We start from the raw sequence: 17074 nt of genomic DNA on the forward strand, positions 1-17074 counted from the left end.
TTGTTTTTTAACTTTATGCTTTTGTTTTCCTCTCCTCACTTGTTCTCTTCTTCTAATAGCTTAATTACTTTCACTCACCAAACTCAGGCCTATCTGTTCTCTACTCTATTCTCCTTTTCCAAAAAGAGATAAATATGTAAATAGATCAAAGAAAGCAGACAATTTTTTTAATATATATAAATTTCCTTTTATATATTTTTAATAAATACAAGTATATTTTTAATTTTTTTTTTTTTTAATTTTATTGAGTATTTTGTTTTTCACTTTTCTTATACACTCTTTCTCCTTCTACCTCCTCTATACTGAATCATGGTTATTCCCCCATTCATTCAATTCCTGACCTTACCTTTTGGAAATAAGCTCTGCCTCTTCAGATTCAGCTCCCCTCCTTTTTTTCTGGGTGTTTATTGTTTGCATTTTTTGGTTTAGTTGATGGTTTTGTGGAGTTTACTCCCCATATATGTATATTTCTTTCCCCTTCTTTTTGTTTCTTTTCCTTTTCTCTCTTACCTTTTTTCCTTGTCTCAGTATCATTTTTGTGCTCTTTTCTCTCCCCTAATTCTCTTTCCTCTAGTGGTCACCTTTATTTGGGGTTATTGGTATGGTGAATACATTCGTGTTTTGTTCCCTCTGTGTCATGTCTTATCGAGTTGTATTTTGTGCCTTTTGGTCAACCGGGTAGAGTGAAAAACATAACCAGACACCCTGAGAGGAGCAAAAATGGGGAGACAAAGAAATAGCCCCCATACGAAAGAAAAGGAGGACTCACCAGAAAAGGAAGTAACCAACATGGAGGCAAGCAATTTGTCAGAAAAAGAATTGAGCAATGGTCATAACGTCGCTGAAAAGGATGGAAGACAAATTCAACAACATGTGTAAGAACCAAGAAGAAATGAAGAATGACATCACTGCAATAAAGGACACAATAGAAACCATCAACAGTAGACTAGAAGAAGCAGAGGCCAGCATCAGCAAGCTAGAAGGTAAAGTAGAATAAAACACCAAAGCAGAGCAGCAACTGGAAAAAAACAACTTAAAAAATAAGAGGAGAGCCTAAGGGAGCTTTGGGACAACACAAAACGAAACAACATCCACATAATACGGGTGCCAGAGGGAGAGAAATCTGAGCAAGGAATAGAAAACCTGTTTGAAGAAATAATGACAGAAAACTTCCCTGGTATCAGGAAGAAAAAAACTCACGGAAGTCCAAGAAGCTCAGAGAGTCCCAAACAAGATGAATCCCAAAAGATCAACACCAAGACATAATATAATTAAACTAGTGGCCCGGTGCATGAAATTCGTGCACATTAACAGGGGATTAATTAGAGGAAATAATTTAATATTATTTAAAGGGCTATTTGCCCTTTCTCTATAATAGAAGTGTCAGAGATGAAAGAAAATTAGTAAAATGTATATGAAAACCTTCCTCCTGTCAGAGTCTGGGGCGCACCACGGGACTCAGAGTCAAGTCCCTGCCCACCCATGTGCACCTCAAAATCGTGTGAGACCCAGACCCAGCCGGCCCCCACCCCTATTGGGCTAGATCCAGACCTGGCCAGTTCCACCCTTGTCAAGCCCCACTGGGCAGGGGAAGTAGCCTCAGGTCCCCTGGCCCAGTGCCAGGACAGGGGGCGTGGCCTGAGGTCCCCCAGACAGACTGGGGTGGGGGGCGTGCCTTGAGGTCCCCCGTCAAGCCCCGCCAGGTGAAGGACATGGCCTGAGATCCCCTGTCAAGCCCTACTGGGTGGGGGGCATGGCCTGAGGTCCCCCGTCAAGCCACACGAGGTGGGGGGGAGCACAGCCTCAGGTCCCCTGTCAAGCCCCACTGGGCAGGAGGCATGGCCTGAGTTCCCCCGACCCAGCACTGGGGGTGCAGCTAGAGGGTGCGGCCTGTGGTCCCCCGGCCTACTGCTGGGTGGGGGGCGTGGCCTGAAGTCTCCTGTCAAGCCCCACCTGGTGGGGGGCACAGCTTGATGTCCCCCAGCCTGGCGCTGGGTCGGGGGGAGCAGCCTGAGGTCCCCTAGCCCAGCACCAGGACGGGAAGCGCACCTTGAGGTCCCCCATTAAGCCCCACCAGGCGGCAGGTATGGCCTCAGGTCCCCCAGCCTGACGCCAGGGCAGGGGGTGCAGCCTGAGGTCCCCTGTCAAGCCCTGCCAGGTGGGGGATGCAGCCTGAGGTCCCCTGTCAAGCCCTACTGGGGCGGGAGAGGGTGTAGCCTCAGGTCCCTGCTGATTGCTCATTAAGGCTCCTTATGGGAACTTGTGTTCAGATGTGGGTGCAGCCATCTTTGTGACGGAGTGATGGTCAATTAGCATATTCCCTCTTTATTAGATAGGATTGGCAAACACCAACTACAAAGTAAGAATCTTAAAGGCTGCCAGAGAGAGACAGAAAATAGCCTATTAAGTTATATCAGACTATCAACTGATTTCTCAACAGAAACACATCAGGCCAGAAGGGAATGGAATGAAATATACAAAGACATGCAAAACAAAGGACTGAATCCAAGAATACTATACCCAGCAAGGCTATCATTCAAAATTGAAGATGAAATCAGAAGCTTCACAAACAAAAAAAGGGCTAAGGGAGTTGATTACGACCAAACCAGCAATGCAAAAAATGCTAAAGGGTCTGCTATAAAAAGAATAGAAAGGAAAGAAGGAACACAGGTTTAATGAATAAAAATGGTGACAAACAAGTACCTATCAATTATAATCTTAAATGTAAATGGATTAAATGCTATAATCAAAACACATAGGGTAGCTGAATGGATAAGAAAACATGACCCCCAGAACCAAGATGGCAGCCGATGGGACGGCAGGCTGCAAGAGAGTGTGTGAGTGAGAGAAGGAAAGGAGAGTGCGTGGACATGTGGGGAGTGTCTGTATTTGTGAGTGAGGGACAGCTATATTCCAAGGAACTGTTGGGGACTGGCAGACCGGGCCCCTGACCGGGCAGCCTCTATTGCGGCTGAAATCTCTCCTGGAGTGTCAGGCTCTGCCGCAGAGGCTGCACCATCTTGAAGGGGAGACCGGCTGGGATCGGCAGACTGGCTGTGATCGGAACCCCAGCCTTACCTTCAACCAGGGAGTCCCTGGATACCTCCCGGGACCTTACAACCACAATGCCCAGGGACTAGCTACCTCAGCTGCGAACCCACAAAAACCAGAACTCCAACCTCCCCGACCACAGGCACCTGGGAGCTCTGCTCAGGGGGAGACAAAGCAGTGCAGAAAACACAGAGAGGCCCTGCACCTCCTCAGAGCAGAGAGAAGCAACAGCTGAATCAAATAACATCCAACTGGAACTGGTGAATTAAACACAGCTGGTGAAGCAATCCACGGAGGGAAAGGTCAGATATTGCCTAGAGCAGTGGTCGGCAAACTCATTAGTCGACAGAGCCAAATATCAACAGTACAACGATTGAAATTTCTTTTGAGAGCCAATTTTTTAAACTTAAACTTCTTCTAACGCCACTTCTTCAAAATAGACTCGCCCAGGCCGTAGTATTTTGTGGAAGAGCCACACTCAAGGGGCCAAAGAGCCGCATGTGGCTCGAGAGCCGCAGTTTGCCGACCACGGGCCTAGAGAAAAATGAGATTTGGGATCCAGGCTGGAGGGAGAAACATGTGCAGCAGGAATTAGAGTCTCAGAGGAAGACTGAGCCCCACAAAATCCGGGGCCATTGAGGTCAATGTAGCCCTTGAATGTGGAAGGGGGTCCACAGGGCTGCTGCCAGAAGGGGATATCTAGAAATCAACCCACAGTTGAACTGGGCCCAGAAAGGCAGCCTGATGTTCTGTAATGGCTGCACAGAGCCAGGGGAAAAAGACATGCACAGAGCCAGGGAGAAAATATGCGCGGAGCCGAAGGAAAAGACGCGCCAAGAGACACGCGCAGAGCCAGGGGGAAAAGTCACGAGCAGGGCCAGGGGAAAAAGACTCGAGGCTGCACACCTCCTCTGGCTTTTTTTTTCTTTAAATCCTTACTTTTGCTTGCTAAGTCCAGTACACAGGATCTTCCAATTAAAAATACTCAACCAGACTGCAGGGGTAAGTTGTTTTTGAAGAAACTGGGGATCAGAGTGGGGAGAGACGAACAGAAAACCAGCTCTGGGGTAGTCCGTCCCTCCAACTCAGTATTAAGTGAGGCAAGAAAAGGAAAATCTGAATAATGGCTAGAGAGGCCTTTTAGCCCTGGATATTAATATAGAAACACTGCCACCCAGGGGTTATATCAGAAATTGTGTAAATACAACAGAAGGCTGGCTGAGAACCAAAGAGAGCAGAGAGATCCTGCCTGCTTGAAAACAGGGTTGTGGCTTATGACACAGAGGAGCGGTGGACCACAGGGAATTGTGCTGACTGCCGGAAAGAAAATAGACATGCCAAGCAGAACAGGAGGAAGTGAATGACCTTCACTACTTCACATTATTTTTACCTTTTACTTAAGAAACTAAACTCTTGCCGAAACCGGTTTGGCTCAGTGGATAGAGCGTCGGCCTGTGGACTGGAGGGTCCCGGGTTCGATTCCGGTCAAGGGCATGTACCTTGGTTGCGGGCACATCCCCAGTGGGAGGTGTGCAGGAGGCAGCTGATCGATGTTTCTCTCTCATCGATGTTTCTAGCTCTCTATCCCTCTCCCTTCCTCTCTGCAAAATATCAATAAAATATATTTAAAAAAAAAAAAAAAAAGAAACTAAACTCTTTTTTCTCTCACTTGAATTTACCTTGTTTATTATTACATTTTTATTTGTAACTATTATTACTACTATTTTTTTACCCTTTTTTAAAGTTTTATTTTATTTTTCCTTTATTTTTATTTTGGGATTAGTATTCTACATTCCATTTTTATTTTCCCTGTAGCATTATTTTACTCTATCTCAGTTTTTTCTTTATGCCAACACTCTCTTCCTCACTTTTCCCCATTTTTGTCATTTCTCTTACTCTGTTCCTGCTTTAGTTTTTCTCTATCCTTTTTACTCCATGTTAAAAATTGATCTTATTCATATATTCAATTTCCTCTCCCCTGCTCCAAGCCCATACACACTTCTCTCTTCTTCTTCACTATCCAAATTTTTTTTGCCTTTTTCTGTCTGTCTGTTGTTTGTTTGATTGTTGCTTAGTTTGTTTTTGTTGTTTTTTTTCTTTTTTTTTTTGCTTGTTTTTCCTCTCCTCACCTGTTCTCTTCTTCTACTAATGGCTTAACTAATTCCAATCACCAAATCAGGCCTATCTACTCTCTATTCTCCTTTTCCCATAGCAAATGAATATATAGATAAAGGAGGAGAAAATTAATATATATTTATTTTATATAAATATTTTAATATATATATATTTCTTTTTTTGTATTTTGTTTTTTACTTTTCTTCTTATACACTCATTCTCTTTCTACCTCCTCTACACTGAATTGTGGCTATTTCCCCATTCATTCAATTCCTTGACCTTACCTTTGGGAAATAAGCTCTGCCTCCTCACAGATTCATCTGGGTGTTTCTAGTTTGGATGTTCGTTGTTTGCATTTTTGGGATTAGTTGTGGTTTTATTAGAGTTTTCTCCCCATATACATATATTTTTCCCCCTTTTTCTTCTTTCTTTTCTCTCTTATATTTTATTCTTTTCTCAATATCATTTTGCACTCTTTTATATTCCCTAATTCTCTTTTCTCTGGTGGTCACCTTTATTTGGGGGTATTAGTATCATGAATACATTTGTACTTGGTGCCCTGTGCATTGTGTCTTGTGTTGTATTTTGTGCCTATAAGTCAACACAGGAGAGCGAGAGCTACATAACCAGACACCCAGACAGGAGCGATCATGGGGAGACAAAGACACAGCCCGCATATGAAAAAAGGGAGGAATCAGAATAAACTGGTGAATAGAATAGAATCAGGGGCATAGAAAGGAAGTGGACTGACAATTCTCGGGGAGAAAGGAGTGTGGGGGGTGCGGGAAGAGACTGGACAAAAATCGTATACCTATGGATGAAGACAGTGGGGGATTGAGGGTAAGGGCAGAGGGTGGGGTGGGAACCGGGTGGAGGGGAGCTATGGGGGGAAAAAAGAGGAACAAGTGTAATAATCTGAACAATAAAGATTTATTAAATAAAATTTTTAAAAAATTAAGATACGTAGGAATAAACTTAACTAAGGACGTAAAAGACCAATACTCAGAAAACTACAGGACACACACTCAAAAAAGAGATAGAGGAAGACATAAACAAATGGAAGAACATACCATGTTCATGGGCTGGTAGAATCAACATCATTAAAATGTTCATACTACCCAAAGCAATCTACAGATTCAATGCAATCCCCATTAAAATACCAACGGTATATTTCAAAGATCTAGAACAAACTCTCCAAAAATTCATCTGGAATTAAAAAAGACCCCAAATAGCCACAGCAATCCTGAGAAAGAACAAAGTTAGAGGGATCACAATACCAGATATCAAGCTGTATTACAAAGCCACGGTTCTCAAACCTGCCTGGTACTGGCACAAGAACAGACATATAGACCAATGGAACAGAACAGAGTACCCAAAAATCAACCCATTATGCTCAATTAATATTTGACAAAGGAGGCAAGAGCATACAATGGAGTCAAGACAGTCTCTTCAATAAATGGTGCTGAGAAATTTGGTCAGATACATGCAAAAAAATGAAACTAGACCACCAACTTACACCATACACAAAAAGAAACTCCAAATGGCTAAAGGACTTACATGTAAGACGGGAAACCATAAAATCCTACAAGACTCCATAGGCAGCAAAATAGCAGACATATGTCGTAGTATCTTTACAGACACAACTCCTAGGGCAATGGAGACTAAGGAGAAAATAAACAAATGGGACTACATCAAAATAAAAAGCTTTTGCACAACAAAAGAAACCATCAACAAAACAACAAGAAAGCCCAATGCATGGGAGAACATATTTGCCAATGATATTTCCAGTAAGGGTTTGATCTCCAAAATTTACAGAGAACTCATACAACTTAACAAAAGGAAGATAAACGATCCAATCAAAAAATGGGCAAGGCACCTAGACACTTTTCGAAAGAGGACATACAGAAGGCCGAGAGACATATGAAAACATGCTCAAAGTCACTAATCATCTGAGAGATGCAAATCAAAACAACAATGAGGTACCATCTCACATCTGTCAGAATGGCTATCATCAACAAATCAACAAACGACAGGTGCTGGCGAGGATGCAGAGAAAAAGGAACCCTCTTGCACTGCTGGTGGGAATGCAGACTTATGTAGCCACTGTGGACGACAGTATGGAGTTTCCTCAGAAAGTTAAAAATGGAACTCCCATTTGACCCAGTAATCCCACTTCTAGGACTATCTCCCATATCTCCCAAAGAAACACCAATCAGAAAGGATATATGCACCCCTATGTTCATAGCAGCACAATTTACAATAGCTAAGATTTGGAAACAACCTAAGTGCCCATCAGCAGATGAGTGGATTAAAAAACTGTGGTACATCTACACAATGGAGCACTATGCCACTATAAAGAAGAAGGAACTTTTACCATTTGCAACAGCATGGATGGACCTGGAGAGCATTATGCTAAGTGAAATAAGCCAGTCAGAGAAAGATAAATATCACATGATCTCACTCATACATGGGATATAATGATGAACATAAACTGATGAACAAAAATAGATCCAGAGACAAGGGGCGGGGAGGGCGGGGCGGTTAGAGATCAACCAAAGGACTTGTATGCATGCAATTAGCATAACGAATGGACACAGACACGGGGGCAGTAGGACCTGCCCTCGGGGGTGGGAGTGATGGGGGCACGGGGGGGGGGGGGGGGGGGGTCAATCAGGGAAAAAGGAGACAAATGTAATACTTTAAACAAAAACAAACAAACAAAAAAGAATGTCCTAGCACAGGCATGGCACACTATGTAACCTGAGACAGGCCAAGATCCAGCTGCCTAAGATCCGGCCAGGTTGTCACATGCAGCAACAGTGTGGCCCTCTTCACTGCGGAGCAGTGTCCAGGGACTGACTGATGCATGAGTCTGTCTCTCTAGTCTCCTGATGAACATGCCGGTTGTTCTGGAGACTATGACTAGAGCAGGAATGAACATTCACAGACAGGTTTTTGTGTGAAGTTACATCTTCATTTTTCTGGGACAGACACCGCGGTGGGACCGCGAGCCATGTGGTAACTAATACCCTGCCCCACTCTTCCAGGGACTGCACTTTGCACTTCCTCTGGCAATGCATGGCAGCTGCAGTTGCTCTGCGCTCTGCCAATACTTGGTCGTGAGCTTTTTATTTGGCCACTCTAAAAGGTGCGTGGTAGTGTTCCATTGTGCTTTTAATATGCATTTCCCTGAGAGCTAGTGATGCAGACCTTTTCAAGGGCTTATAGGGATCTGTACATTCTCTTTGGTGAAGTGTCTCTTCGTGTTTTCTGCCCATTTTCTAACATTTTTGCCGTTGCCTGAATGTCTAACAGGCAACCAGATTAACACGTCTGAAGCCCAATCCTCATCAGCACTTTCAAGGCCTGTCCTCTACTAGTATAGTTTCCCCATCCCAAGTAACATACACTCTCTCCTTCCAAGTGCTCCGGTCACACCCGACAGCCATCTCACCTTCTCTTCCTCGCTCCACATACAACAGCTGATCTTTCACAACACATCCAGAACCAGGCCACCTTTACTCTGAGTCAAGCCTCTTGTTGGGATTCCACAACCTAACCCACTTAGCTGCTTCTACCTGCTTCCTTCGATGACTGCCAGCACAACACCTGAGTCAGGCCATGTCACCTCTGCTCCAATCCCTCAAATGGCTACCCACCCACCAAGAGTATCAGCCTTACTGTGACCACAAGGCCTACCCTGCCCACCCCTCTCTCACCTCAACCTGACTGCTCTCCTCTGCCCCCTCTGGTCACTGGGCCACCTTGCTGTGGTCAGGCCACGCCAAGTCCTCTCTGGCCTCAGGACCGGCACCCTGTTCCTTCTACCCAAGAGCCCTGATCTCCGCCTGGTGCTGTGAGCATCCAGGCATCGTCAGTCACCCAGAGGTGGAGTACTCCATTCACACAGAGCAGATGCTAGAGCCATTCTGACAATATTGTGAATACTCATGTGAGAATGCCTCTGCTGCCATTTCATTAATCATACTCTTAATGAAATTCATCAACTTCCTCCAATTTGTCTTGAGAGGTTTGCCTGGAACACTGCTCAGCAGTGAGAGGACGCTATCGACACATGTACAGTGGGGCTGAGCCCTGAGCGGTAGAAGCAGCAGACACAGGAAGAGATGATGCTACTCAGAGGCTTTCAGAAAAGGCCAGGCTACAGCCACCAGCACAGCTCAGTGGCTGCCTGGCGCGAGATGACTATATGAGCGTTAGGAGGAAGTTCTCAAACTGGAGCACGGTGAGAGGCACACAGCTCCATAAAGTCACTAACAATCCTGAACTATATGCTGGTAATGAGTGGCTGCTATGGTTTATAAATTTTGTCAGAAGAGCTACTTCTAAAATTGGATTGCCTGCGATACTGGAAGTAACATACTAAGGATCAATACTTTAGCCTTCAAATGAAACGAACACTACTGCAAAGGATGTTCAGTACTCCTAGTCCTTTTCCCAGGGTAAGTTGAACTCCAACAATAAGATGCAAAATAGGAGAAACACACCATCTCTTAAAGAACTCCTCTGGCCAGTGATTCAGGAAGCTGTGCTTGTGCCCGCCCTCACCCCACGTGCTATGACTTATTGAAAAGCTTTCCCCAGGAAGTCCCTCCCTCTACCCCACAGCTGGAAATCCCTTTCTGTCCATACAATGAGTGGGCAGCTAAGCTCCTATCCTACTCACCAGGTATGGTGTGGACCTCGTCCAGGATCATGAGGCCCCACTCCTGAGTTCTGAGCCACTCCATGACACGCTCAGCCTCCCAGGACCTCTTGGTGGTATGGCCCAGCATGGAGTAGGTGCTAATAGCAATGGAGCAGCCGATGGGCTTGTCCTTGGCATCGGAGGTGAAGCGGCAGATCTGGCTGTCATCGATGGTGGACCACATCTTGAACTGGGCTTTCCACTGCTCCACAGACACAGCGGAGTTGCCCAGCACCAGACAGCGTTTTCTGACAGTGCAGGCAGCTGTCACGCCAACCAGGGACTTCCCAGCACCTATGAGAAACCAAAGAATAATTCTTCCCAAGGCCGGGCTGAAACGCGGGACAGAGACAGGCAGACTCGTGAGCACACAGATCTGGGCAAATTATTTCTACCCAACTTCACAGCTGACTTTGTGAGGCACTAACTGCTCTGGAGCCTCTGTTTTCTTCTTGATAAAGAGGAGACAGGCCCACTTTACACACAAATGTAAGAAGCAAAGGGACAAGTGCCAGCCCCTATTGTAGCGTTTTATGTGTATCTTGTTTAAATGCTAAAATCTCAAAACAAATCAGAGATAGGACACACGATTACTGCCACTTTAACATGGTCAAACTAAAGCCAGGCCTGGCTCGCTCAAAGCCCTGGGGAAGAAGTGCTGCTGGCAGTCTGCCCAGCACACGGCTGCACCAAGGAGGCCACAGCAGGACAGCTGTTGTCACCCCACAACCAACTGGGCTGAGACGTCAGAGGTGCAGGTGTGGGCACTGCTGGGGAAGATGGAGAGCCTCCAGGAGCCTCCACGTTTACTCCCACTCACCATTCGAAGATTAAGATAAAAATCAAGCTATTCCTCTAAAGAGCAATTCTTCCTTTACCAGGAATGTGCATCAAAATAACCCATGGAGCGTTAAAAGAACAACCACCTGAGGGCACAGGTCCCTCCCGAGCATCTGCTTCCTTAAGTCTGGGAGAGGGCCACTGGGTGAGTCTGTTGCAACTGTTGGCCATGAAGGCAGGCCAGGAGCTGGCAGGACTCAGGACAAATATCTGACAGGAGCCCAGGGGCTGCCGCTACCCTTTCATGAATGTGCACACTGTAACAAGCTCTCTAGGAACAAGCTCCATTTCTGTGCTGGGGAGCCCCCACACAGACAGACCTCCCAGACTCACTGCAAAGAGCAAGAACCCAACCCCAGCCTGTAAAGTAACACACTCCCAGCATCACCATCTCACCCCTCACAATGCTCAGCTTTTCCTTGCTGCCCAAGATGTCACCAGTGCTCAGGCGATTTGTCCCGCATCTGCCTGCACCTCATGAGACTCAGCCTACGATCAGGAGCACCCCAGTGTGGAGGTCAGGGCCCGCACACAGCAGCACTCACATACCTGTCGAGTCTTGAATCAGGGAGTCATCTGAGTGGGGCTGCTCCCTGGCCAGGGTTGATTTAGAGAAAGGGGTACAGGGAGAGGGGAGGCAGCCTGGACATCTTCTTCACTGAGTCTAACTTACCACAAGGAAGCACAATGACCCCTGACCGTGCACGCCCATTCCCAAACATCTTCCGCAAGCTCTTCTCCTGATAAGGTCTAAGGACAGCGGTGGGTTTCAGGTCAATGTTGATATCAGGGTTAACAGAATCGTTGCGAAAGTCATATTCTGCCAACAAAGGGTACTCGAGGTGGATGCAACGTTTCTGAAGTTCCTCAATCATCTCCTGTGGAGGAAGCACAACACGTTTATAGCCTTAACTCCAAAGCCTGCTCATGAGCAGCACATATTCTAAGGGGCCTTGTCAAAAGAATAGCAACTTCAGATCTTGCTTAATAACAGCTGGGCTAAAAACATGGAAAAGCAACCCAAACTAAGGAGAGAGACAAAATGAAATCCAACCAGCCACCAGAAATGCCCCTCTGGCACTATTTCTCACCGTCCCTAGGAATTGGGGAAGGCTGGCCACCAGCCTGAGGAGTGGGACATGAGCCGACTCCATTAGGGATGATGCTACGGCCCACAGACAGTGAGGAGGAGCTGGGCCTTCCTGCCTCTCCCAGACCAGAGAGAGTCCACGCAGGACCAGCTTCCAATGCTGCTGACTTAGAGAAGGAACCAGGAGGGGACCTCTTCACTAACCTGCTTGACTTCAAAAGATACTGTCTGTGTCTCTTCTTCTTCTTCCTCATCCTTGTCCATTTGCTCATAAAAGTCAAAGAGGTCCGTGGGGATGTCAGATTTACCCTGTGGATCTGTCTCCCGGGAAGTGGAGGGCCCACCACTGCCTTCAGCAGTCTTTGCAATCTGTATGAGAAAGACAGGGTCTACATTAGCATGCAACATTTAACTCCACTGTTACCAAGCAAGTCCTATAGTTGCAAGAAAATTGCAGGGTCACTAGGCTGCAAAGACTGAACTAGAAGCATCTGAGAGAGCTGCAGTACTAAATGCCCCCACCCCCAGGGAGATCCAAAAGCTCACGCACAGCAGATCTGCTTGTGAAAGTCTCTGTGATGAGCTCAGTGGCCTCCCCCTCGGAGCTCCTCAGGCGGCACTCCCGAATCACTGGATCCTGAAGAAGATGCTGGATAACATCGGGGTGGGAGCTTTCAACAAAGTACCTACAAGAGAAAGGATGTGCCTACTGACCAGCCACCATTTTCAGAAGGTTCCGCTGCTCAATTACATGGTCTAAAAACACTGGCCTCAGGCCTCTCTCCACTTTCTCATCTCCCATGACCCTTTGCCAAGTGTGAGCTATGAACTATTGGCTATGATATAACCTATGAGGGATGTGGGCAAAGCCATACTTTAAAGACAAATAAGCCAGGATCTGAGCCTCACCTCCACTGCTTGGGGGAACATGTTAGTCAGTGAAAGTGCCTTCGACAAGCCTGTTATGGAATCCCTTACCTGTTGTGCTTCAGGACCAACTTGACTTTTCCATAACTGACAGTACACAACTGCAAGTGACAAATCAAACAGGCAAAATTAGCAACCTGTAGCTCACTCAGAACGCATTCATTACCAGGCACGTCCTACCACCCATGACCCAAGTGGAGAGTTCAAGTTAGTGTGGAAAACTCAATATGCAATCCTAATAGGGTCAGAACTGCCTAAATTGAGCTTTTTCTATCAGCCTCTTCTTTTTTAGAGCAAAACCTTCCTCTTGACTGGTTAGTTTTGATGCACATCTCTTAATAAGACACAGCTTAAAATCTTTATTTTCCCTTTCTTCTTCACTCCCATAGGCCCCATCCTAACCCACAGGTCCATCCTGCTACACCAACATTCCTCCAGCTCCCAGCACACAGCTAGCCAGTGAGTGTGCTCAGTAACTGTTTGCTGTGTAAATTAAATGCAAAGCCTCCTAGCATCCTCCCCAGATTCCCTATTTCCCCAATAGCTTGCAAGCTTCTCTATGACAGAGACTACAATGCACAACCTTCCCAGTTCCAGCAGTCTTCAGGGTGGTATGCAGCTGAGGTGGTGTGTTGTCCACGAAAAGCCACCCCTCAGACCCAGGGCTGCTGTTCTTCTGAGAGGACCCACCACTGCACCCACATTCCTGCAGGCTGCTCCCAGCAAGGACTGAGGACAGCAGGGTGCTGATAGGGGCTCATTCCAGCAAGGTGCAGTCCCTTCTCCCTGGGCAGCCTTATATACACGAGAGAAGAGCTCTCCCAGGGCCTACCAGCTTCTGAGGGTAGAGGCATTCTGTCCCCCGGAGGCCAGAGACACTCACCTTCTGCCACTCAGACTTGGGGTCTGAATCCAACTTCCTTTAGATCAGCAGAGGGCAAGGAAAGCCATTGTCCATCTCTTCTGAACAGCATTCGCGTATCTCGCAGAACAAACCCAAGCATGCTCAACAGCCTTTCACGTGGAACCCTGCCCACGTCAACATGTGAAGTCCTTTTTGACTTTCCCTAATGAAAATTGTTGACTGTTGTCTGGTGCAGATACTCAACTCAACCTTAGATGGAGTTTACCATTTGTACTAGTCTACCTGGCTATTATATAGAACAACAAAGACTGAGTGGTTTAACAACAGAAACTTATTTCTGGAAGTCCACAATGAAGGTGCCAGTGACCCCGTTCCCGCCTGGTTCACAGAGGCTACTTCCTTGCTGTGTACTCCCATGTACATGCAGAGAGAGAAAGAGAGCACAGGCCTTCTGATGTCTCTTCTTGTAAGGACACTAATCCTTTTGGATCAGGGCCCACTCTTACTTCCTTACTCCAAATACAACTCATTAGTGGTTAGGGGTCCAAGATATTAATTTTGGAGAGTATATAATTCAGTACATAACACCAACAACTTTGGGCTGCATTCCTAAATAACCCTGGCCAGTGTGAGCCCATTGGCTAAGGGCAGCTCCTGGGAAGTGTGGCCTCAGCAGGAACACAGTGCTGGATCCACAGGAGTAGCAGCTGGAATAATCTGTTATTTTGCTCCCCACACTAGTTCTGAATGGCATTCTCTTTCTTTTTTTAATCCTTACCTGAGGATATGTTTTTATTGATTTGACAGAGAGAAAGGGGGGGGTGGTGGGGGAGAGGGGAGGGGGAGGGGGAAGGGGAAGAGGGGGAAGGGGAAGGGGAAGAGGGCGAGGAAGGGAAGGAGGGAAGGAGGGAGGGAGGGAGGGAGGGAGGGAGGGAGGGAGGAAAACATGATGTGAGAGACAGACGTCCTGACCTGAGATCAAACCCACAGTCTAGGTATGTGCCCTGAATGGGAATCAAACCTAAAACCTTTCTGGTGTGCAGGACAATGCTCCCACCGAGTGAGCCCCCGGCCAGGGCTGACAGGCACTTTCTTGACTCCACAGTTAACAATGTGTCGCACTTGTCCCCACTATTACTATAGCAACGACGAGAGCAGAAGTGCCAGCCTTTGCCCCCACTTGCCTTAATAAACTGAACAATTCCATCAGGGACTCCTGTCTTGCTGAGCTTCCTGAGGTACTCAGTGATGTCACTGGTCTGCAGCCCCACACTGACGGCTGCATACAGGGAGTAGGCGGTCAGTTTGTACTCATGCACATGGGCTGGCCGGCACACTGGCTCTGCAATAGCCACCAGGAAGTCTTGGGCATATTTGTAAACTGGAGAGAAGGCTTCTAAGAAGATGTGGCCATCAGGAGCCTGAGAAACACCAAACAGACACGAAGAAACTAGTGAGTTTCAAAGACTATTACGTTCTTTTCCATATCATCTATCTATAATAATAAAAGCATAATATGCTAATTAGACCGGATGTCCTTCCACATGACCTCCAGGATGAAGCCAGGTCTGTGAGAAAGCCCTGGTCCCAGGTGCCAGAGGGAAGCTGGTGCCAGCAGCCAGGGGAAGGGTACCTGCAGCCGGGGGAAGGAAGGTGTACTCTTGCACGAATTTCCTGCATTGGGCCTCTAGTTACCTATAAAAGATAAGCTGCCCCAAAAGTGGTCGTTAACCCTTTTTACGCCATAAGCGTCTATAGATGCTTTAAGATCATTTTTGTAAGAATTTTCAACTGAAAATATTCAAGACCACCCGAACTGTAATATATTTCTTTTTATAATATTCATTGCAAATTGATTTTTTTTAATTAAATTCAAAATATTGTGGAGTGTGGGGATGGTTTCTGTTTTGGACACGTGGCAGTTAACTGGTTAACCTACCCAACACCAGGGATATTTTTGTGCGTATTCATTCAGCCAACTGTTGGGCCTGTTTGATCAGATACAGGAGTGCAGAGAAAACAGAATAAAGTTTACAAAATCAGTAGCTGCTTCCCACTACTCTTCACATGAAAATTCACCTCACTAGCTATCTTCAAGTTACCGTTTGGCTAGATTTAAAATGAACGTAGAACATTAATTACTCCAAGGTGAGCAAAAAACTGCCTAGCAAATATGTCTTCAATTCATTTTTTAAAGTGGGGAATTAAAATGTTACATAAGCCCTAACTGGTTTGGCTCAGTGGATAGAGCGTCGGCCTGCGGACTGAAAGGTCCCAGGTTCGATTCTGGTCAAGGGCATGTACCTTGGTTGCGGGCACATCCCCAGTAGGGGGTGTGCAGAAGGCAGCTGATCGATGTTTCTCTCTCATCGATGTTTCTAACTCTCTATCCCTCTCCCTTCCTCCCTGTAAAAAATCAATAAAATATATTTTTTTAAAAAAATGTTACATAAATGTCATTTATTCGGTAGGTAAAAGTATTCCCAAATCTGTGGCAGAGCTGGAGAGAAAGAGTGAAAGGAGGGATTAGAGACGAAGGAAGCCAACCGCCCCTCTCCCCTGGCCAGCACCGGTGCCCGCCTGCCGCCCCAACCGGCTGCCCGTGCCAGCTCGGCTGCTCGCTGCTGCCCGCGGGGCGGCCGTCGGCATGGAGGCCCCCAGGGCCGGCTCTGCCCAGCTCCAGACGCGTGCTGAGCCTGGAAGAGCGCGCTCACCACCCAGAGGGGCCGGGAGGGATGGTCGTCCTTCAGCGGCATCTGCGGCCGGTAGTCCTTGGCTCCATACTCGTCCAGCTTCGTGCTGGACTCCTCCACCTGCTTCCCCGCAGCCGAGGGCACCGCCTCCTGAGGGTCGTTTCCAGGGGCGTCGTCTTCATCTTCTTCCTCGTCCTCGTAGTGCCGCCTCTTGGCCTTCTTCTTGTCTGCGGGACCACACGCAGTGAGCCGGGCCGCCGAGGTCCCGGCTGTCGCTTCAGGAGCCCGGCCCAACCAGACTCCAGCGCCCCGCACTCCCCCGCGGGCGCCCCGACCCTGCCTCCGCACTCCCCCGCGGGCCCGGCCAGACTCCAGCGCCCCGCACCCCGACAGGCGCCCAAGGGGGAAGCTCACCGCGCTCCGCCCGGTCCCGCTTGCCCATGGCGCGCACAGGTGACGCGCGGCCTCCCGGGGCTGCTCCCGGGACACTTACGGTCTACCCGGAAATTCTCGGCCCCGACACAGGAAGTCCCGCCTCCGGACCGTGGCCCGCGGCAGCGTGCTGTAACCCGAGGGTGTTTCCTCCCGTCCTTCGCCGCCGCGAAAGCACCTTGGGCGCCTGGTAGGAGGATCTCGGCGGCTTTGGCCGCGCTCCGGACGGCGAGCAATGCCAGGACCCGGCCGCCCACCCCCGAGATCCATGGAGGCCGCGTGCACACGTAGGTGTTAGGAGCGGAGGCGAAATGAAGTGGGGCCCAGAGTGCGAACCCCTCGCCCCGGTCCTG

The 17074-nt window shown here is 47.7% G+C and overlaps 1 protein-coding gene across 1 annotated transcript in view; it reads right to left on the reverse strand.

Moving 5' to 3' along the window:
* The window catches only part of ERCC3 (ERCC excision repair 3, TFIIH core complex helicase subunit), a 49695-nt gene extending 32887 nt beyond the window's left edge, over positions 1-16808 (reverse strand). Inside the window, exons 1-8 of the mRNA XM_080670462.1 lie at positions 16704-16808; positions 16311-16516; positions 14781-15017; positions 12783-12832; positions 12355-12490; positions 12009-12173; positions 11388-11592; positions 9854-10168 (exon numbers count right to left, since the gene is read on the reverse strand). Of these exons, the coding sequence (XP_080526588.1) occupies positions 9854-10168; positions 11388-11592; positions 12009-12173; positions 12355-12490; positions 12783-12832; positions 14781-15017; positions 16311-16516; positions 16704-16731 (1342 nt within the window). The 5' untranslated portion in view covers positions 16732-16808. The remainder of the gene's footprint in view (positions 1-9853; positions 10169-11387; positions 11593-12008; positions 12174-12354; positions 12491-12782; positions 12833-14780; positions 15018-16310; positions 16517-16703) is intronic.
* Positions 16809-17074: the final 266 nt, after the last annotated feature.

This window comes from Plecotus auritus (genome assembly GCF_963455305.1).
Source record: "Plecotus auritus genome assembly, chromosome: 5".
Taxonomy (NCBI): domain Eukaryota; kingdom Metazoa; phylum Chordata; class Mammalia; order Chiroptera; family Vespertilionidae; genus Plecotus; species Plecotus auritus.